The following is a 23,227-nucleotide window of genomic DNA, read 5'->3' as shown; positions in this document are numbered from 1 at the left end:
TTATCATACATCTGTGAGTCAGAATCACCACAAATGACTTGAACAAACTGCCCTCAAATACTGTGTGTTTTTATTTTAAAATGCTGTTTTGAAATCTGATAAGTAGGAAAGAATAAATTCATAAAGATATGTTTGTTATATCATATAGATTCTGTATGACATAAACACATATTTTAGAAACATAATATTGATTTCAGTTAATGTTAATTTCGTGATTAAACTTTTATAACATTTAAGAACACTACCAAGAAGTTTCCCGCCATAAATTGTACTGTATCTTTTATGTTATGTTGTTGAGCTTAGCAAGGATACACCAATACTTATATTTTATTCTGAGTCAGAGGAGAAATCACTGTTTTAGGGAGATTGCTAAGGAGCACCAGGTAACAGTAACCCAAATAAAAAACTTAATTAGTACCATGTAAGCAATATATGAACACATTTCTTTATTAGTGAATTGGGCCAGGTAATATTTACTGTTACTTAATGTGAAAATGTGTATGCATGCTTGTTGCATGAAAGCATTGTAGAATTCAATTGATTTAGTTAACTTGACTTCTTTAAAACTAACTTTGACCATGCCAATCTGATTGAGACCCAGGAGGCTATTCTAACGCTCTTCCCTCACAGGTGGGGATTAAAGGCTTTCCATTCAATGTTCTCCAGTCTATAGATCTGTAATCACAGGATACCTGATGGTTGCTTCTATTTTGTTTATCTCAAAGATGAGAACTAAAATGGTTGTTTAATAGAGCTATTAAACCATAAATGAACCCAGGATTTCACTTGTAAAGGTAAGAACTTTCAATGAAGTTATGCAGGCAGCCTGTTGAACAATATGTGTTATACCCAGAGGGTATACTGCACAAGAACAAAACATTTCAACTTGGATTCTGCCTAAAGAGGTTGTCGATCAGCGCTCTTCAGGTTGGACACAGAGTGCAGATGTAGCTAGAACCCTTGCTTAACATGTGCCGTCCCCAGCACCGAAAAACACTTGACTCAAAAACATGATCCTTTCTTCTTTACTATTTTGACTTTTGTAAAAAATTCTCTATCAGGTCCATGACAGGGAACTGACAAATGGAAGTGAAGAACAAAGCAAGACTTCAAGCAGTGGAGGAAGTCTAGGTAAAAAAGTGAGGGCTATTTCATGGACAATGAAGAAAAAAGTAGGAAAAAAATACATCAAAGCTCTTTCTGAGGAAAAAGTAAGTATATTTTGTCATATGTATATGTGTTTGTTAAAAATATTCAATAGGGTCTTTCTCTAGACCTCGATTATTTGGTGTTTTATGAAGCACTTAGACATTTTTTTTTTATTCACCTATAAGCTTTGCTGTTCCTTCACAAAGTGTCCGTTTGTGCACATGCGTACCGTGAAGTGGGGCAGATGTCAGAGAACAACATCCTGCAGTCTGTTCTCTTTTCATATCTGCCCAAGTTCCTTGGATCAAATTCAAGTCCCCAGGCTTGCACAGCAAGTATCTTTACCACTGAGCCATTGGGATGACCCATTTCTGTGGTTCTTAAAGGCTCATTACTCACATTTTTAAAAGGAGACAAAGCTCACATCGAGCAGTGAAGAGAAGTGCATTGTTTAAGTTGGGACACATGTCTGTACTTCATTTCTTTTTATTGCAAAGTAATATCCCATTTTATAAATAATCTACATTTCTTCACATCTACTGATGAATATTTGGACTTTTTCCACTTTGGATACATTGTGAATAATTTTGTAGTAAATATTTGCATGTGACTGTTGCCATGAAGATACTTCTGTTTCTTTTTTATATATGGTGATTCTACTACTAATATTTTGAGTCACTGGCCAGTGTTTGCTCATATGCAGCATATGTTACATTTCCAATATCAGTGAATGAGTAGCTTCTTCTACATCACGTCAGCCTGAGGTTTTTAAGTATCGGCCATTAGTGAAGATGAAGTAAACTCACGCTACAATTTTTATTTACAAATTTTTATTACAAATGAAAGATGCTGTTATCTTTTAATGTGGTTATTGGTTATAGCGATTTATCTCTAGAGAAGTATCTATTTAAATATTTTGTCTGATTTTAATATTTCATTGCTATCATTTATTAGGCTCTCAATGTTCACATAATTCTCAATGAGACTTATGTATGTGATTCTAAATGAATATTTTATCATTCTGTGAATCGTATTTTCATTTTTATAGTATTATTTGTATCTCAAATGTTTATAATCTTATAATAGTACAGTTTTCTGGTTTTTTTTATTATTTGGCTTTTGGAATCATACTTGAACTATTGCTTAACACAGTATGATGAAGATTACTTTTGTATTTTCTCCTAATGGCTTGGTAATTTTAGCTTTTAAATTATAATGCATGATTCATTTTGGGTTAGATATTCTATGTTGTGGCTCAGAGGAGTAAAAATTATTTCCTTTTCTTGTAAACACCTAGTGGACTCAACTCGATTTGTTGAAGACTCTTCTTTCCCCATCATACATTGTCAAAGACAGCTGACCATCATACACAATGTTGTCCTAAACAGAGTTCATACAAATGAAGTTTATATATAGACTTTCAGTCTATAATTTTAATTTGTATGTCTTTTGCTCATTTTCTCTTTTCAGTGCTTTCCTAGTTTAATTCTGACCATAGTATTCTATCACAGTAACACCTTTGGATTGCCAAACACAATGTCACTTTACTTTTGCTATAGACACAAGTGGTAATATGCTTACATAGAAAATATTCTCTGGGTTGCTTTGAGCATTTTTTCTCTTTCACACAGTTCCTTTTGGTTTTTCTCTTTTGCAGTCTCTCTGACAATGCTGCTGCTTTTTTTTCCTGTTTTTCTTTCTCCTTTGAAATCGGGTTTCTCTGTATAGCTCTAGCTGTCCTGGAACTCACTATGTAGACCTGGCTTGCCTAGAACCCAAAGATCTGCCTGTCTCTGTCTCCCAAGTTCTAGGGTTAAAGACATGTTGCATCACCACAACACATCTCCAATGCTTCTTAAAATCCTGGAGGCTCCACTAAATATATTCTGTCCTTTTCTGTGATTTTAGACATGTCTATTGTTTTCCAAAGTGTCTCTAGAAAGGACTTCTTCATTTGATTGCTATATTCAGTCAACCAACTGCTCATTTGATATTCTCACAGAGATGTCCAATAGGTATCACAACCTTTGCATATATCAAACTTTGAAATTCTCAGCACGCCTACTGGAAAACAATTATTTCTCACCCATTATTTCTAGTTCCAAAGAACAATATTTTCATGCTTCTAGATGCCTAAACATGTAATTTGAAAAAAAAATCACTTAAAATTTTTTCTCCTATTCTGAACACTAATATTCTCCTGTTCTTAATATCCAAAGAATATTTGAAATTATTCTTTTCTATTCAAACCTATACCTGACTTAGACTAAGGCACTAGCCTCCCCTGCCAGCATTACCACATCAGCCACCTACTTTGTTCCTATTATCTTTCTAATAAGATCCAGTCTATACAAGAAAGCCTGACGTGAAGTCTGAAAAGCAGGATCAGAACATAGTGGGACCCAGATTAAAACCTCAGTATATCTTATTAAAAAATCCCTTTACAATAGAGCAATGAAACAAGTCCCTTTTTTGGAATTGACTTCCAATAATAAGAAAAACACCAAGGATTTCCAAGGGGGCAATGTCTGTGAGCTCTAAAGAAGGGTCCGTGCAAAGGGCAAGCCTTGCCATGACAAAGTATGCCCGGGAGCTATAAAAGGAGGTAGGGAGAGGAAGATTCAGTTTCTCTTGTCAATCCACTTCTGAGAACATTTTGGAAGATGTGTTGGGAATTCTCGAACCAAAGCTTCCCACTAGAATCACCTTCCTTTTCACCCAGAGGAGTCATAACTATTATTTACATGAATTCAGTCCCCAAGGCAGTGCAGGGTCTGGCTTCAGTGTAAACTCACAGGTAGATGCAAAGGGGAATGACCGGAACTTCTCAGGTGTATTAGTCATATTTGCTGTTGCTAATGACATAACACAATAAACTAGTTATTCACAAAAAGCCTTATTTTGGTCATGGGTTATGATCAAACAGAAGGGACCACATCTCATTCGTTTTGGTGATAGGGTTTCAACACAGCAGAAGATGTAATGCAGTGACAAATACAGGATTGTGTGTAGATGTTTTGGTGCCCATCCCTTTGCTAGTAAATCCATTGATCCCAGTCATGGAGGCTCTGTTCTGATGACCTCATCCAATCACAATCACATCCCAAAGACCCTGCCTCTAAACACTGAAGTCAGATAAAGTTTCCCTTTTTATGACACTGCATAGTGGAAATCGAATGTACATGTGAGTTTTTGGAGATGACAAACAAAATGAAATCCTAACACTCAGTCTCTAACCCCCAAGGCTCACAATGCTTCTCACAATACACATCACAGTCAGTAAGGTGCAGTCCCATGGCAAGAGGTCTGGGTACCACCTTCCCATGGCCAGCACAGGGCTCTAGGATGTTCTTCCTTCCCTGCCTTGAGAGTTAATATGCAATGCCCTCCTTTCTTTCACTGTACTAGCCTGAGTATCAAGGTTAATTGTAAGTTCAGGTTTGTTTCTATCTTTCCATTTGCTTAGAGACGTATCTTTAGAAGAAAATATAAGTTCTATTTTCTCATAATTGAGGTCAACATATTATAAAAGAGTATCTTCACACATTTTAGGTGGATTCTGGGGACTTGTTATCTTAGAGTTGAAGCCTTTGAAATTGGATTCTCCTAAGTCAACTAACCCTCCTCATTCTTGCTTGATTTACTAGTTCTCGTACATTCCATAGCCTATCTCCTTCACAGCACATATATGTATCATACCAATGCTTTTATGTTCTGTTATTCATTATTATTATTATAATTTCCAACTACTTTAACGACATATAAACTATAGCTTATACAGTATGCATGGCCCATTTAGACTAGAACATAATTTATTAGAGGCAAAGTTCTTTTACTCTGTTATCTTGTTTATTAATGTATCCACAAATTTTAGAAAGGTCATAAGTACCTATGCTGTGCTTTATAAACGTTCCCTGAATGACTAAATGAATAGATAAAAGCAGAAAATCAAACTAAGTCTGTATATTATGAGTTTTATCAATGCTCAGTAATGCTCAAAAATAAGACTATTGAATTTCATAGAGATGAGCATTAAGAAATTCATAGGGCTTTGTCCAAACTTTCTAAAAATGGAAAACATTTGAGATGTTTTCAAGGAAATGCAATTTGTTTTGAAATTGTCTGTCTTTTCTAATTTTATGCAAGATTTGGTTTTCACTTGACTAGGTGGCAAGCACAGTATGAGATTTGTAAAGCTCCTTAGATAAGGCTGACTTTAGAATTGCAAAGTGAGCATGTTTTATTCATATCTAGTGATCTGGTAGCGTGCAAATAACTGACATGAAACAAATGTGCAGAGTTTAAAGCTGTAGTACCAGATCTCAAAGGATTAGTAATGGTGGCAAACAGATAAGAAGAACATGAAAAGTAACTGCACTTTATGCAGGAAAAGCATTCATGCTACTACATCTCACATTTCTGATTAAGTAATCTTGATATGATATTCATCTTTATTTGCAAAAATATAGACCATTATAATTGCAGTTGAATTCCACAATAAGCAATGTCTCATCTAGGGAATTTTCCCAAGTATCCTCTAACTGTTTTCCTAGAAAATGAACTGAAGATTAATGACTCTCATATTTTATGCTGATGTATTCATGAGTGCTTTATTGTTTAAATGTATCTTGCTTGTTGAGTCAGTGCACACAGTGAACCTCTCTGTGGAAATCTGATCTGCACACTTAACCTCTGATACCTTTCTTTTCTCCTGAAGGAGGAGGAAAGTGGAGAGGAAGCCCTCCCATATCGGAACAGTGATCCCATGATTGGAACACATACAGAGAAGATCTCACTCAAAGCCAGTGACTCTATGGACAGTCTTTACAGTAGGCGGAGTTCATCAAGTAAGACCAATGAGTAAGAGGTGTCATTGCAGACATGGAGCCTGGGATAAGCTAATTCAAAACAGTGAATGCTCACTGTGAGGGTGTTTATCAAATTAGAAACAAAGATCCAGATACATGACAATAGAGAAGTTGGAAAGGTTAGAGCATTGACTTACTAGTGATTGTGACATGACAATAGAGAAGTTGGAAAGGTTAGAGCATGGACTTACTAGTGATTGTGATACATAGCACAACATATTTCTGACGCTATAGCCTACAGGGATCTTGTGCAATGCCTCAAAAAGTTTATTTATTTATTTATTTATTTATTTATTTATTTGATAGTTTCTTTATATACATTTCAAATGCTATCCCTACAGGGCTCTTGTGCAATGCCTCAAAAAGTTTATTTATTTATTTATTTATTTATTTATTTATTTATTTGATATTTTCTTTATATACATTTCAAATGCTATCCCGAAAGTTCCCTATACCCTCCCTCTGCCCTGTGGAACAACAATATGAACTAACCAGTAGCCTCAAAGACTGATATCAAGATTTTATGCTCTGAAGAACGTAGTGTTATCTTGATTCAGAAGACATAACATTATTTGAAATAGAGAAGTAGAAGTCTATTCTTTATTTTTCTCCCATGGGCCTTCTTTGATTTTTCTTTTTGTTTTTGTCCCTTCTTTCCTCCCTCTCTGATTCCCCCACTCATTTCTGTCTGTCTGTCTGTCTTTCTTTTGTCTTTCTTTCTGCCTGTCTTTCTCTCTCTCTCTCTTTGTTTTTTCTTTCTCTTTCCTTCTTCCTTCCTTCCTTTCTTCCTTCCTTCCTTCCTTCCTTCCTTCCTTTCTTGCTTGCTTGCTTGCTTTTTTGTTTTGTTTTGTTTTGTTTTGTTTTGTTTTGTTTTGTTTCAAAACAGGGTTTCTCTGTGTAGCCCTGGCTGTCCTGGAACTCACTCTGTAGACCAGGCTGGCCTCGAACTAAGAAACTGCCTGCCTTTGCCTCCCAAGTGCTGGGATTAAAGGCGTGCACCACCACTGCTCAGCCCTTCCTTCCTTCCTTCCTTCCTTCCTTCCTTCCTTCCTTCCTTCCTTCTTTCTTTCTTTCTTTCTTTCTTTCTTTCTTTCTTTCTTTCTTTCTTTCTTTCTTTCTTTCTTTCATTTCCTACTTTTCTGCAAAGTGCAGGACATTTGCCTTAATTGTGTCATTTCCATTTATTGTTAGTAAGTAGAGACTGGAGCAGTGAATAATACTGTGTGATAGATATGTCACCAGTAGGGTGGGAAAGGAGATTAGCAGGAACTATAAGTGTGGAATCAACACTGATATTGGTCTAAGAAGGTCATTACTCAACATCAGTTACATTTTATGCTACAAGAGTTACAAGAAAGTACTGACAGTGCTGGTGCCTTATATATTTTATATAAGTAAACTGTTATCTTTCCTCCAGTCCAGTATCTTCAGGACTTTGAAATGTCACTGCAAAGATTATTTTCCAGTTGTTTTTAAATCAAGTACTTCTGTTATTCAAAGATGACTCACAAAGAACAGATGTTTTGAATATTCTCAATTTTCATCATATTAGCTATACAATAGCTATTTTGTTGTAAAAAGCTAATGCAGACTCATTTTGAAGGATGCAGTGTGTGTGTGTGTGTGTGTTATTCAGATTTCATAAGTATCCAGTTCTGCTAAAAGTTGTCAAATTCAAGGTTGTGATACTGAATGTGAGAAGAATTAGATGATTCCAACATCCCATGCAAAGCCAGCACCCATACACTAATCCAGAAGGGAGGTGTGGGGAGATAGTGTTTCACTCACAAGCTACATTTCTATTCACACCCAATGTGGAACTTACAGGACTTTTGCCTTATTTCAAAATCCACGGCAGTGAAACTGCAGCTCTTGCCTCCTCGAGCAGCAAAAGGTCAACCTGAAAGAGGAAGTGAGGAGCCCGTTAGTGTGGGAGAAACAGCCAGGCACTTTCACTGCAAACAGCTGTGACACTACAGAAGGGAAGCAGAATGGAGCAAGATGGCATGCGCTCTGTGTTTGCTTTGCTCATTTTTTATTTTTCTCAAGTGAAGTTCAAGATCAGAAGGGAAGGGGACCAGAAAATAAGCACCCAGACAGTTTGCAGGTTCACACATTTGGGCAACTCTCCTCTCTACCCCTGTGGCAAACAAAAGTATCACACAAAGATGTTTATAGGCAAAGATGTTTCTTTCATATGGTCTTTGGCACACAGTAAAAATTCTGGGAAAGACTTTTAAATCACAATTACATAAGTTGTATGGAACTCTGAAATGTCATGTGTTGATTACTTATGATCAATAACAACACAAAATGATTAAACTGTTTCTATTGAATTCTTTCATAGTTTCCAACTCTGAAATTATCTGTCAAGGTCAAAGTTTGAATCTATTCTTTGCTCCAACTTAGCAAGTAGAGCATTGATTGTTTAATGCCCTTTAAGGCAGATCAGATCCAAATGAGGAGATATTTTGAAATGAGATGGTATTGGACTAAGGACTATCTAGAGTATTCAGACTGGCAAGAAAGCATCAAAACTAGCTTACAAGACAGGGTCTCTGAGGGAATGTGACTGAGAACTGCATAAGGCTGGCATCCTTGCTCCAGTTTGAGGTAATGCTACAGGAAGCTAAAAGCCTTGGAAGCTACAAACTGTTAACCTTTACTTTATCAGGTGGAATAACAAGCTGTTCAGATGGAACAAGTAATCGGGACAGCTTCCGACTGGATGATGACAGCCCCTACACGGGGCCATTCTGTGGCAGGGCCAGAGTGCACACAGACTTCACGCCAAGTCCCTATGACACCGACTCCCTTAAAATCAAGGTGGGCCAACATTACATATGCTTCCTGGTTTATCAAACACTAGTTGTATGATATATTTTAGGGACTAATGGAAGTTGCCAGTAAAGATGTATGTTCTTTCGATACAGTAAGTTGGACTAGCTCATAGCAGGAAGAGTTTGAACTTTGAACTTAGTATGAACTAGGGTGAAAATCTCCTATCGACTGTGACTGTTAGCATTAGAGAATACAAATTCTGCACTTTTTTGAACTCTGCAACTCTTAGAAGTGGCCAGCTAGATATGTCCACCTGATACATACTAGAGTAAAACAATGAAGCAAAAGAGGGAGAGAAGACAGGAATGATCTGGCAGGAAGCCAACCGTCAAGGCTGTGGGGAACCAGACTTGGCTGGTTCTTCCTAAGTGCGTCGCCTTGAGAAACCAGAACTTCTTTCCCTAATGATAACCCTTTCCTAAATTTCTTCTTAAAACAAATTACCCTCAACTCTGAGGATTCAAATAACATGTACTTATTTAATCACAGTGTTTTTTTTTCAGGTCCTAAACCTAGATAGGAATGGCTCAGCTGTTTTCTGTACAAGGATACCCCTCACTGATATCAGGCTGTCAAATTAAACTGTGAGATCCCCTGAAACAAGAACACCTTCTTTAAGGTCCCATGATGTTGGTAGAATACAGTTTCTCATATCTCTCTATGAAACTATATCCATGTGGTACTTGGGTGATTCTTTGCAGCTCTCAGAGAACATGATAAAGATCCCACAGTTACCACTGGGAGGAAACTGACTGGGTCTTTGTCTGGGTTAGCGAGCAGCTTTGATAAAATGTGCAAGTTTAAAAGACATGAGATACAAGACCTTGAAGTTAAATATGATAGGAAAAACCCAATAAAGACTTAGCACTCCTAGAAACTCACTAGTGCTTCTGGGGAACTTGCTGGTCTCCTTGGTGGATGGTAGCTGGCTTGCCATTTCATTCTCTCAAGTAAGAAGTGGAAATGCCAAGACCTACACCCAGACAGACATACATACTATCTCAAATCAGAGAGACCATCTTTCAATCACACTCTATTCTAAATGACTATAACAAGTGAAATTGTGTTTTACATCTATCGTACATTCACAGACCAGCAGGAAAATAGATATTTAAGCATAGCTTTAAGGGTAGAGCCTTAAAAGCAGCAAATATTGGGATTGATCACATCTTTGGGGGATATAAAGTTATATGTCAAGTGAACAATTATGACTCTTACAAATAGGCACTTAATTGCCCAGAAATAATTTTTTTCATAAAGAAATATTCCTAGAAAAATTTTTACTGTTGTAAATTACTGCAGCCTATGGCCAAATATAGTTTTTGATATAAATATACAAAACACTAGTTGGCTTGACCATGCCAATGTGCCTAGTTCATGTTTGTTTGAAAACTTTAAAAGTTAAGGTTGGGTCTTTTTGGTTTACATAATGTCTCCTATTGATGTTAACAGATATTTTGGAAAATCCCAGTGAGGTCATCATGTTACCTGGGAAATCATGGTCCCTATGTGGAGATCTTAGTCCCTTTAATAAAATAATTTTAGAATGGAATCAAAATTAAGGGAAATTTGATTATAATTTACAAAGAAGAATTCCAGGGCAGCAAGCTATAGGTCTCAGCAGCTACAGGGAAGAGAAGAAGTGGAACAGAGAGAGACACACCCTTTGAGTTAGCTCTATGTAGAGGTCACCCATAAGGCAGACAAGCAACCACATGGTAGAGATGAACATAAGGGAAAGAATGAAGCCAAAGTATTAGGGAAAGCACCCGTAGAGGAGAGATAGGAAGATGAAAAGGCAGAGCTCTGCTTTTCTATGTAATTCAGACGGATCTGGGCAATTGTCTGCAGTCCTGTACTAGGGTTGATATCTCAGGGACATCAGAATAGTCTAGCTTATTATTCCCTTTTTTTCCTTGAGCTTGGCTTAAGATCAACCCACTTCTCAAGGGTGGTCCTATGACTAAATGATTGGCCAGACCAAAGAGATTAACTCTTTTATATTTTGAGTAGATTGGAATGTTAGGGCTCCATCCCTGCCAGAGAAATAGCTTTCTCTATGGGTCTCACATGTCACAGTTCAGTGCTAATGTGACACATACAGGGAGAGAGCCATCAGTACCTCAAGAACCAAGCCTCATACCTGGATGCACAAGTACTTCTGTTACATATTTAATAAATCTTATACTTTCATTATGCGGTGAAAACAGTTTACATTACTTAATTTGTACTGTAAACAAGTTGTGTCATGTGAGCCAAAACCATGGACAGAGTCTACTGTTTCTCTCTTCCCTTTCTCCCCTTTAAGAAAGCACACTGAATGATGCTTTCATTCTTTAGTCCTGTATTGATTGAGGAGGGTAGAATAAAAATCTGATCTTATCATTAACTTCGTTCAGGCTCTTGAGAATTAATGTAATGTCAACATTTCTACTCATGTAATGCTTGAAGCAATAATCGGATACCCTCATACTATTTACCCAGTACATATATAATGAGTATTATATAACAGTATATTTAATATATCATATATATCGTTCTACAAATGTAAGTTAGTGAGTTAATATAAGGTCAAGAAAAGCATCTTCAAGCATGCTGGTGTTTTTTTTCACTACCTAGTGAAAACTGTCTTGAAGAAGTGAACTCACACGGATTTCTGTAATGTTTGTAGATTTTTTTGCACATTATCCTCGTTTCTCTATGTTTCAACAGTTCCCTTCTTCTTACACATTACTATTTGATTTGTTTTTGTCTTCATCCTTAGAAAGGAGACATCATAGACATTATCTGCAAAACACCAATGGGAATGTGGACAGGGATGCTGAACAATAAAGTGGGAAACTTCAAATTTATTTATGTGGATGTTATCTCAGAAGAGGAAGCAGCGCCTAAGAAAATAAAGGTCCCCAGGAGCAGGAGAAGAGAGAGCCACCAGACTCTCCAGGAGTTCTTAGAGAGGATTCACCTTCAGGTTCGTAAACCTTTGCTCTGTTTGGTTGTGTTAAAAAGGGGATAGAATAGTGGAGAAAGATTGCTAAAAATATATATTATATTGTTATATATTAAATCTACATTATAATATATATTTTAAGATATATATTATATAATATAGTAAACCTGATTTCCTAGAACAGTTCTTATTTCTCCCTTATTACTTTTATTATGCAAGGATAAGACTTTATGTAGCACCCTTTATACTAAACCCTAAAGGTACTTAGCAGCCAGTGACAACAGAGATTAAAGAAGTGGCAATGAAAAAATTATGCACACAGAGATTCTCATATATATATATGAGAATATATATTATATATATATAATATATATAATATATATATATATCCTATATATATATATATATCCTGTATATATATCCTGTATATGTTGGTAGGAGCCAACCAAAATTTTTAAGTGAGAATGATTAAAAGAATAGGAAGAATATAGTGAAATCTGAGGGACTGAGAAGAAACATGACAAGAAGCTTGAATTTTTACATAGAGAAATTGAAATGAACTGCAAAGAAAATGACTGCAAAGACGCACCTCCATAGCAATCCAAGAAACACTGATCACTGGTGCTGTAGTGACCATTCAGGGGACGGTGTGTTCTGTAAGAACGTCACGTGAACCCACGGCCCCACCGGGACCCCAATCGTCTGATTATAACCCGATTTCTCTTATATTCATACATGTTAAAGAAAATAATTCTTGTTAAATGGTATAATGCAGCATACAGTGCGGTAGGCACTGCAGTCTCATTCCATTTACAGTCTTACATCCCATTTGTAACATTAACTCGTCAGTCCTTTGATAAGCTAAGTAATTCATCAGGACAATATAAATGATATGTTTCCTAATTGGTGTTTCTGAGTTACTAAGTTACTCTCCTATCAACACAACGACATACTGCTTAAGTTCCTCTATCGAAAGACTGATACAGTGCGATCCTCCCTGGAGGAGATGCAGTTTGAATCCCGCCTGTACAACCCACGGGAAAACCCCTAAAGGTGTTGCACTCAAGAAGCCACAGTGGATTGTGTAAGAATGGACACTTGGCTATTCTGCATTCTTATAAAATGCAATTTTTAAAAAGGAATTATCATTCTTCCCCCCTTTTTTGGTTAGAATGTGGTTTGTAATAAGAGTTTCCGGATTGTGGAGCCTAACTAGTTTCTCTCTTATTTGCATGTGTTTAAGGCTGAGTCTTTATTTCTCCCCTCCGTCCCTCCCTCCTTCCCTCTATCACTTCGTTCCCTCCCTCCTCTTTCTTTCTCTCTTTCTCTCTCTCTCTCTCTCTCTCTCTCTCTCTCTCTCTCTCTCTCTCTCTGTCTTTCTTTCCCATTACAAATTACTCTGCAGTACTTGGCACACCCTCAATTCTGGGGTTGGAGGCTTGACTAGATTGAAGTAATCCTATTCAGTTTTAGTAACTGAAATAAAGATATTGAAAGTATGATCAAGTAAAATGGGAGAGATTTTTGAGGAAGCTTATAAAACATTTTAACTTCACTTTGCATATCAATCTGTCAGAACAGGCATTATAGAAATAACACAGATACTTTATTATCAGAAGTCTATGCATGTTAAATTAATATATGTTGATGCAAATGACAGACAAAAATCCCTATTGGGGAAAGGAAATAGTACTATCTTCAACTCTGAGCCTTTCACCTGTAATTAAAATTTTGACTTAAAAAATTAAACAAGTCTGTGATTCGCTAGATATATAATACTTTTAATCAGTTAAAATGATAAACTCCCTTTGAATACAGAATTCTGTCTGTTTTAAGTTTATTTTTACTTTTTACATTTATTTATTCAGTGTGTGTGTGTGTGTGTGTGTGTGTGTGTGTGTGTGTGTGTGTAGGTCAGAGAAAAGTTGCAAGTGTGAATCTCTTACCATTTTGTCGTCTGGAACCTAATTTATTTAGGTCATCTGACTCAGAAGCAAGCAGTTTCCCTACTGATCCAGCTCACTGAAGCTCAAGTTAATTTTGAAGCCACACTAAGAAAATAATGAGAGTCGTTGTTTTCATGACCAAGAAATCAAAAAGAGAATTTGGTTCAGAAATACTTCTGTAACTTAATCTGTTAGAAATATTCGACTGAAAAACTTTTAAAATGTTGTTTGTGTCAACTTAACTATGTAGGAAGTAAAAGCGCCCGCTGGGAGAGAAGATTCAGCCGGCAAATGACCCACAATTGACCACCTTTGTAGATTCCTGTGATTATTTCCGCTCTACATTTGCCCTTCTGAAGGTTAAGACTTTACAGGGTTTTTTTTCTCTCAAATGCCCTTGAATTTGTTTGAGGTAAATTAGTGTAACTAAAATGGCTTTAGGAGAAAGTTCCATTCGTGTTTTGGTTCTCACAGGCATGTCTTCCTTTCAATTTAGAGAAAATAAATACTTGAGCCCTACTCGTTTACAGATTATACCTATTTCCCCCCTCCTCCAGGAATACACTTCAACACTTCTGCTGAACGGTTATGAGACCCTGGATGACTTGAAGGATATCAAAGAAAGTCATCTCATTGAATTAAACATTGCCGATCCAGAAGACAGGGCGAGGCTGCTGTCTGCTGCCGAGAGTCTCCTGGATGAGGAGAGTAAGTGTACGTGTGCCTACTCGTTCTGTTTCCTCCCATCATCACGCCCTAATCTAAACAGTGGAATCACTGAGAGCAAAGCTTCAGCCTCATTTACTAAAAATCATACATAGCACCCTTTCCTATAGCATGGGGTAGTTTTACATAATACTGGGTACAACGCTGGCCAAAATTTATAATTAGGGTAAAGACTTCGAAAGGAAAGGATTTACATGGGTCTCTTGTTTTGATTCTGCCAACAAATTAATTTACACACAATTGGATGCCTGCATTCTCAAAGACCAAGGGACTTAGAGACAAATATCCTAGTGACAGCATGAGCCATTAGTAAGTAATGCCACACATGTCCTCTGTGGCACAGCACAGAGCCTGGCTCTAAGCTAATGAGCCTTCCCCACCGCACAGGAAAATTCATTTCATTACCATATAGTCACATTCTGTGGGTGTTTGTGTTACTCTTCGTAAATGTTATAATAGCTTGCAAAAATATTCAGCGCTCACTCTTATTATCAGAGATGGCTCTCTGTATTTGTGAATATAAACTGAAGATGAAATAATAAATGCAGATTCATGTATGGCTGAGTACAAGGTTTGTAAAACAGGGCAGCTTTCATTTTTACAATTGCCCATTCAGAACACCATTTCTATTCAATCTAGTCAAGCCTCCAAACCCAGAGTTTAGGGTGTGCCAAGTACTGCAGAGTTGTTTTGTATAGAAGAAGAAGAAGAAGAAGAAGAAGAAGAAGAAGAAGAAGAAGAAGAAGAAGAAGAAGAAGAAGAAGAAGAAGAAGAAGCAGCTTCATCCCCAAATACATGCAAATAAGATAAAAGCTAATTAGGCTGCACAGCTATGTATGCATAGTTGTTGTTACTGTTGTGTGTACGGGAGAACAATAATCATAGACAGGAGATTCAGGAAGCATGGTGGAAGTTGGAGGAGGAGGGGTGGAAATGATGTGAATATAATGTATGGAATTATCGAGAAAGAGAGAGAGAGAGAGAGAGAGAGAGAGAGAGAGAGAGAGAGAGAGAGAGAGAGAGAGAGAGAGAAAGGAATCTAACTTCAAAGCTTAAAAATAATTTAAACCATCCAATCAGACTTCTCTTTCAAAAATAGTACTAACCGTAGCTTTTCATTACTTTCTTCAAACATGTAAACATAGTAAAGTTTTATCCCACAATCTATACATTTATTTTTGTCCTGAGTGCTGTTCCCAGCTCAGACAGTGAACTTTCCTATTTAAGGTTAGAACCTGAGGCAGGAAGTGCCTTGTGTCTTGAGCTCAAGTTCCTAGTGACTTCAGGCAGTGAGGATTCCAATCCAGTGTTTGGGGAGCAGTGCTGGGCTTCTAGGCACTGCAAAAAAAACAGTTCAGATAGTGAGCAAGGAGGGAGTCCAGTGTAGCACCCAGGCCTCTTGACTTCTTTGATGGGTTATCCTGTCCTGGATTTCTTTCATGTGTCCTATCAAGTTGAAGTGCAGTCAGTCTATATTTCATGTGCAGTAGGGGTTAGCGTACTTCTTAAGACACTTTCTTACTGTTTTCATAGTTGCAGCCTTGGGTTTGCACAGATATTTATCCTTTTCTCACATCTCTGGCATACATGACTAACCCAATGCAAGAAGAAATGATTGTAGGCTTGGGTTTTTAAAGTTTTATTTCTGGGGACACACACAGCTTCTTTCACATCTTGTCATTTGAGTCCCTGTCTCCTCACTAGACTCTGTGAGTAAAGAAACTAACTCTGTAGGTTTCTCATGTTGATCTTGCATAGTGACGTAGCCAAGAATCTCCAAAAGAGCGTGCGCATGAAGTACAAGGAGAAGGGTCATCTCTGGATGTTTGAAAATAGTTCCTATTCAAAACATGTTTTGTTCAATTTCTTACTGATGAAAATAAATGTTGAAGAAGGGAAACATGCAGATAATGAGGAGAGGTGGGGCGGTGATCCAAGGCAGTGCTAGAAAGCCCAGAGCTCCATCCTGCATGTGCAGCCCAGTAAATATAAAAAAAGAAATATTTTAAAATGGAAGTTTTCTGTTACTTCATCAATAACCTAAAGGATATTATTTGAGCATTGCAGCTCAGGGGCTCAGGGAGTGAGCACAAATTCAGCTCAGCACTCAGTAGTTTGAGGCAGGAGGATGGAGAGTTTAAGATCAGTTTGCTTTATACAGATTGCTATGGGTTTTGAGACAGGAGAGAGAGAGAGAGAGAGAGAGAGAGAGAGAGAGAGAGAGAGAGAGAGAGAGAGAGAGAGAGAAATAGGAAGAGAAAAACAGAAATAGAGAGAAAAAGAAAGAGACAGAGACACAGAGAGAAATGGAGAGACTGAGACAAAGAGACAGAGACAGACACACAGAGAAAGAGACAGAGACAGACAGAGACAAAACCACAGAGAAATAGAAAGAGAGAAATAAAATTAGTGTTGAAGAAAAGCAGCAATATCATCACTTCACCCTCTGAGAGGGAAGAAGCTACTGCAAGCTGTCTTGCAGCAGGGTTTGTGACATGAAAAGCATGGGTTCCAGCAAACAGTGTTTTCAGGGACAAACACTATTCAGAAGGAGCTAACAAAGGGAAGATAGAGTCACCCATGTCCACTTCACTTCTCCATCTGTATCTCTCATTACCTGTCTATGCTAGCCAGAGAATGACTTATGGAGGTGACAATCTGAGAGTTGGATGCAATTTTATCAACTTCTGACCTAAAAATATTACTTAGATAGGTAGAAAAACTAAAGCATGAATAGTTAAGTAGATTTTTTGAGCCCATATATCTGGGATTTAGTTCTACACACCTCTGAAATTATGCATATTCCAGATTTTCCTGGTCTCTGAAAATAAAGTACCATTGCCTAGAAACATTGTGTGGCATTCATTGTCAGACATCCAGACAGGACAAATCCCAGAACTGACTTCCCTGAATGAGAATGTAGAATGTAGTGCTTGAAAGTCAAGAGATGCTAATTACTCAATAAGGGTCTCTTCTGTATAAGCACACACACCAAGACTCTATGTTCAGAAGACAAAATATAGAGAAATGTAGATATGTCTTGTGTCACTTTCAACAGACAACTGTGAAAGGTTATTCTTATTTTAACCTTATGGTATAAAGTAATGTTAGAATACACATGTCAAAAAGATGCATTTCGTGTGTTAGGCTTCTCCGACTAAAAGCTATTTATCTTCTATGAAACTGCTTCACTTAAATAAAAAAGAATGACATGCATCTGTTGATAAGATGGTGAATTCTGATGACGCTGCACCATGCCGCCGAGGGCTCATTGTTATCTATCCGACTTTGTGAATCACATCTTCTACAACCAAGCAGAAGATTAAATGCACAACCTTCATGTTCCTTGAATGATAAAGACCTTGAATATATGGCTATATAAAAATGCAGCATCATTAAAAAGAAAAACAAAGGCAGCTCATAGTCAGACTAAAAATAGCTCTTTGAAAAGAATGGGCCACATGAATTACCCTCCTTTTATGCATGTAACTGTAGGGCTATCATTGAATCTGAACAGCTCAGGGAGGCCAGTTAATGCCTATGTTTTTCCACTGTTGGGTTGGACATTTGGAGAGTTTTGGCTTTTCCGGTCATGCAATATAAAAAATTAAGCAAACTGGGCATATATCTTAGGTGTTAAAACCTTGTGATAAGCCCTTTATGAATCTTTAATATATCATGAGTTTGAAGAGGAGAGGCAATAGAACAGTGTGAGCAACAGCAATTTAAAATCGAGGAACAAACAAAAAAACCAAACCAAAACAAAAACCAAAAACCAAACAACTTTTAGATTTTCTTGGCCCAGAAATAGATAGACAGTACTGCTTTCACTTTGACCTTTAAATTGTAAACTGGATTAAATATTTTAGGGCACTGCGTGGCAGGAGGCACAATTTTTCTCCAAGTAGCTGATAGAAGGGTAGTTGAGAGGTATTTGAGCTGATCACATGGTGACTGCAGGAGGACAATGACAACTATGGGGTACTGCAGTCCCAGCGGGACAATCAGAGGGATACAAAAATCACTCCCACGTCACATCATCACTGAACACAATAAGCTCATTGGCTCTTTCGCTTGGAAATGTAGATAAGGTACAAGACAAAAGGGGTGGGGCTGTGATCCAGCTCACAGGAGAACAAAAATGCAGGCTCTGTTTCCTTTGTGCTTATAAGGATTCCTGTAATTATGATGGGATTCTTAAAATTGAATTAATTTATTTGTTTTTACTTATTCACTTTACATCCTTCTCACTGCCCACCTCCCCGTCATCCCCTCTCACAATTTCCCCCCTCCCTTCCACTCTGAGTGGGTGCCCCTTCCCCCTAAAGACTCTGTGATGTGTTTCCTCTCCCACTGAGGTCAGACAAGGTAGCTCAGCTAGAAGAACATTTCCCATGTACAGGCAACAGCTTTTGGGATAGCTCCCCTTCTCCCACAAGATAACCAAGCTGCACATCTGCTATATATGTGTGGGGAGGCCTAGGTCTAGCCCACTTATATTCTTTGGTTGGTGGTTCAGACATTGAGAGTCCTAAAGATCCAGATTAGCTGATTCTGTTGGTCTTCCTGTGGAGTTCCTATCCTCTTTGGGGCCCGCAATCCTTCCTCTTATTCTTCTTTCAAAATTAGTCTCTGCTTTGGTAAGAAACATTCCCATTAACTTGGAGAGAATAATGGTGTGTGTGTGTGTGTGTGTGTGTGTGTGTTTTCCTAGAGGTGCTCTACAAATAAATATTTTTAACCCCATTATCTTACTCAGAAATGTTTCTGTAGAATAAAACAGTTATCTGCTGTTTATAGTCTATAGTTCCTGTTTCTTCTACAGTTTCTTTCTGCAGTTTTGGAATTATGTTTAACTGTCCTAAAATGTGTCTACCAAAGTAAGTTCAATGGTCCTTAGTGTAAAAGGGTGATATAAATATCTTTCTTTCTTACATTCGGGGCTAATTAAATTTTAAATTGAAAAATAATAGTAACAACAAAGTAAGCCAACTTCACAGACTTGCTCCTCTGGATATTTTAGGTACTTGTAAGTTTTGATTTCAGTGCCAAGTGAGGAGGAAGGGTAAAGGGTGGGTTGTGTGCCAGCTGGTTGGCACCGGCTGTGGTCACAGCGGCTCCTCATTGCTCTACCACCCCCAGTTGTGCCTTCCTGCCTGCCCAAGTGCATGCAGAGCAAATGGGAGGCCCCTGTCAGGAGCTGGAACACGAGCTGCCAGAGGGGAGATCTGTAGTGATGCCAGACAATCGTCCAGCAGTTGGTCCAGCGGCTTGCCAGTCTAACCTGGTGTCTAGCTCCTGACATGTGTACGTGGGGTTTATAACTCACCTGGTATATTATTTGATTTTTGATTCAAAAAAGATACACATTTTTTAGAAAGGTACAATAATTGCTCCCATACATTAGTAGAGGAGATGCACAGATGTTTTATCGGCATTTGTTTATACACACATGCACGTACACATGCATAATTTAATATATTTTGGGTCATAGCTGTTTGGCTTTAGGATGTAATTACTTGAGATTTATTTTTATTGTTACTATCTGAGATTTCATTTATGACAAATAGCATATTCTATAGCATATTCTACATAATAGAAATAAATTAAAATCAAAGCATTTTTTACCCTTTCTTTAGAGAGTAATTTCTAGTGAGAATTTTCACATCACTAACTTAAAAAATTACTGTAAGCACTCTGTGTGTGTGTGTGTGTGTGTGTGAGAGAGAGAGAGAGAGAGAGAGAGACAGAGACAGAGACAGAGACAGAGACAGAGACAGAGATATTCTTGTATTTGTTTTTAATCTACAATGTGACTGTGACCTAGCCTAGGCATGGCTTTGAAATGGTGACCTCAGTCAAACAAGATGAAATCGTCTAAAATATGTGCTTTTCTAGTAGGAGTCTAACAGATGCTTCCAAACTTGATGTATATGGAGATAGCATATGAAGTAAAGAAACTTACGAATGAGGAAGGGTTTTGCCTGGCGATGTAAAGTGAAGTTGCATGCAGGCCCACATTGCATGTGTCAGTTCTGCAATCAGGCAGATGAAAAGTCTGGGATGTGGTCAAGATTTAGTTTATGGATATGCTAGTGATACTTGAATCTGTGTGCAAGAGTGCAAATAAATTTTGGAAAGCAACTGTATATGCAATTGAAATTTTCATTTATGGATAGTTTATATAGAGAGAAATTCAACGTATAGGATTTTTCCATTAAAGTCCATTAAAAAAAATACTATCTTAAACACTAATAGGTCTAGTCAACAACTTAAAATGCTAGCAATTAATTTGTTATGAGAATTAAGACATACCCTAAAAACAAGGTATTTTGAAGATCTTAAGAACCTGATATTGGTCTTTGTACCGATATGAGCATATGTTCATAACATTAAATGATCCATTCTGCTTTTATTGTTGCTGTGGCTGTCACTGACCTGAGGAAACTGAAGGGAAGAAAGGATTTCGTCTTAACAGTTTGAGAGTATAGAATTGCTGAGTTTCAGTGTTAGGGAGTCAATTGCAGCTCGACCCTGAATGGGTTTGTAGCCACCCTAAAATGTATATGCCTGTCTCTCTTCAATGGTGATGGAGCACAGACACAGCAAGGTTCATAAAGCCACGCAGTGCCTTCATTACTTCCAAGAGTTCATAAACATCCCTTTTGGTTATCTTTAGTTTGAATTTAACTAGCATAAATACTATTTTGTTAGTGTAAAACCACTTTCCATCAATAACTTACTTTGGTCAGGCATTTGGTGGTCACGGAATTGTTTCTTTTTGTTCTGTTTTGTTTTTTACATATAAAGCAAAGAAAATAGAAAAGTTAAAACTCTGGGCAATTTTGAGTTAAAAAGCCTGGAAGGTCAAGCAAAATTGGGAAGTTTTTTCCTTTGCTGAACCTTAAACTTTCTTTTTAATAACTATTATTATTTATTAGTTTCTTCCCCCCTTTCCTCCCAGTTCCTTGCCCCCACCTCCTCTCTGCCTGTCCCCTCCCTCCACTTCTCCTCCTTTTCTCTTCAGAAAAGAACTGGCCTCACATGGATATCCACCAGGAATGATCTATCATGTTGAAGTAAGACTAGACATCTCCCCTCATCCTGGGCTAGATGAGGAAACACAGTATGAGGAAAGGGGTCCCAGGAGGCCTGCAAAAGAGTCAGAGAGAGCCCTACTACCACTGTTAGAAATCCCACAAGAAGACTAAGCTGCATACATTTAACATGTATACAGAAGCCTAGGGCAGACTCATGCAGGCTCCCCAGTTATGGGTTCAGTCTCTGTGAGCCCTTATGAGCCAGGTTCGGTGGCTCTCTGGTTTTTCTTGTGCCCTTGACCCCCCACCCTTCACCCCCTACCCTGGCTTCTACAATCCTTCCTCCCATCAGGAATCCCCGAACTCTGCCTAATGCTTGGCTGTGGGTCTCTGCACCTGCTTCCATCAGAAGTTTCAACTTTTTAATGTGTCAGAATTGGGAGAATTGCTTTCCTTAGAGACTGGGATGCTCTTCCTAGGAAAAGGATCAAGTTTTATGTCTTTAAAGTGTTCGTCACTTTAGGTATAATTGAGACTGCCTACGCTTAATTAATTAAGTGTCATAACTCCAATATAATTATTTTATGATAATTATATTAGCTGTCTTAGGTCTTAATCACTATGCCAGTTTTCAACATTGATGACAATCTTAAATCTATGATTTTTGATTCACTGACCATATATAATTCTCTAAAATTTTTGGAGGAAAATAAAATATTTTCTAAATAATCTTTTCTTAACATGGTAATTTCATTTTCATTATGTAGCATATAGAACCGAATTTTAAGCTTTATTGTGGCCATTGACTGATTGCAATAAGAAAAACATATCAATAATTACTAATAGTTCACGATACTCACATTTGAAAATGCATGGTCTTTGGGAAATTTTCAAACCATTCTGTGGCTATGAATACAATATACTATTTTAACTTTTCCATTATCTAAAAATAAATTATAAAAATATTATAGATATCTGAGAAATAACAGAAAATCCACTTAATATTTGAATACTTCTACTTGTTTACTAATTATATGAACATATACTCATATAGTTTGAATGACATAGTGTAGAAAATATGTGTTATTTTGTTTTTGTTGTTGTTTTGTTTTTAACATATAACCAGAAATGTTTCATTATGTAAGGATACACTCTGAAGTACTCTGGGAAGTCCATAATTTTGGCATTAAACTGTTCCTTTTTACAATGTGTTATTTGCCTGGTTAGCTGAGATGATTGGACCACAGGACATATAGCTGATGTAGGTTGTGGTTTCCATTTCTAGGTAGGCCAGTTAGCCTTGTTCTGTTTTGCTGACACATGAACAGTCTAAATGACTTAGAAAGAAAATATGAATACAGTACTGTGAGCTTATTCTCTCTGTGGGCAGAAAAGAAAACCCAAACAAATAAAATAACAATAGATGCCTAAGACCAGAACTTCTAGCAATCCCTGATATTAGTTTCAAGATAAAAAGAACAAGGAACTGTGGCCCTCTAAATGCAAAGCTGGGGTACTAAGGAGCCATCCTCTCCACGGTGCTGTGTAATGACCTGCCTTTTCTTTTTATAGTTACAGTTGAGGGGCTCCAGCTGATAACCTGCCTGAAATTATTGCAGGCCTGGTGGGAGGCATCTGAGGAGAACAGTCATGTTTTCACTTGACGAGGAAACCATTAGCAAATCACCGCTGTTCTGTAAATTACTG

At 37.5% G+C, this 23,227-nt stretch overlaps 1 protein-coding gene across 2 annotated transcripts in view; it reads left to right on the top strand.

The window, feature by feature from the left end:
* Samsn1 (SAM domain, SH3 domain and nuclear localization signals 1) overlaps positions 1-23,227 on the top strand; it is a 50,062-nt gene that overhangs the window by 23,579 nt on the left and 3,256 nt on the right. The window contains exons 3-7 of one of the 2 annotated variants that reach the window (XM_021185393.2): positions 1,062-1,211; positions 5,867-5,996; positions 8,692-8,843; positions 11,623-11,829; positions 14,312-14,462. In XM_021185393.2, coding sequence (XP_021041052.1) covers positions 1,062-1,211; positions 5,867-5,996; positions 8,692-8,843; positions 11,623-11,829; positions 14,312-14,462 — 790 coding nt within the window. Of the gene's footprint in view, positions 1-1,061; positions 1,212-5,866; positions 5,997-8,691; positions 8,844-11,622; positions 11,830-14,311; positions 14,469-23,227 lie in introns of both variants that reach the window. The other variant, XM_029470648.2, reaches the window with a different exon arrangement.

Source organism: Mus caroli, unplaced genomic scaffold (assembly GCF_978045245.1).
Source record: "Mus caroli unplaced genomic scaffold, Mus_caroli_1 scaffold_17, whole genome shotgun sequence".
NCBI classification, from domain to species: domain Eukaryota; kingdom Metazoa; phylum Chordata; class Mammalia; order Rodentia; family Muridae; genus Mus; species Mus caroli.
The sequence above is the reverse complement of the archived record's forward strand: the minus strand, read 5'-3'. Positions and strand labels throughout refer to the sequence as shown.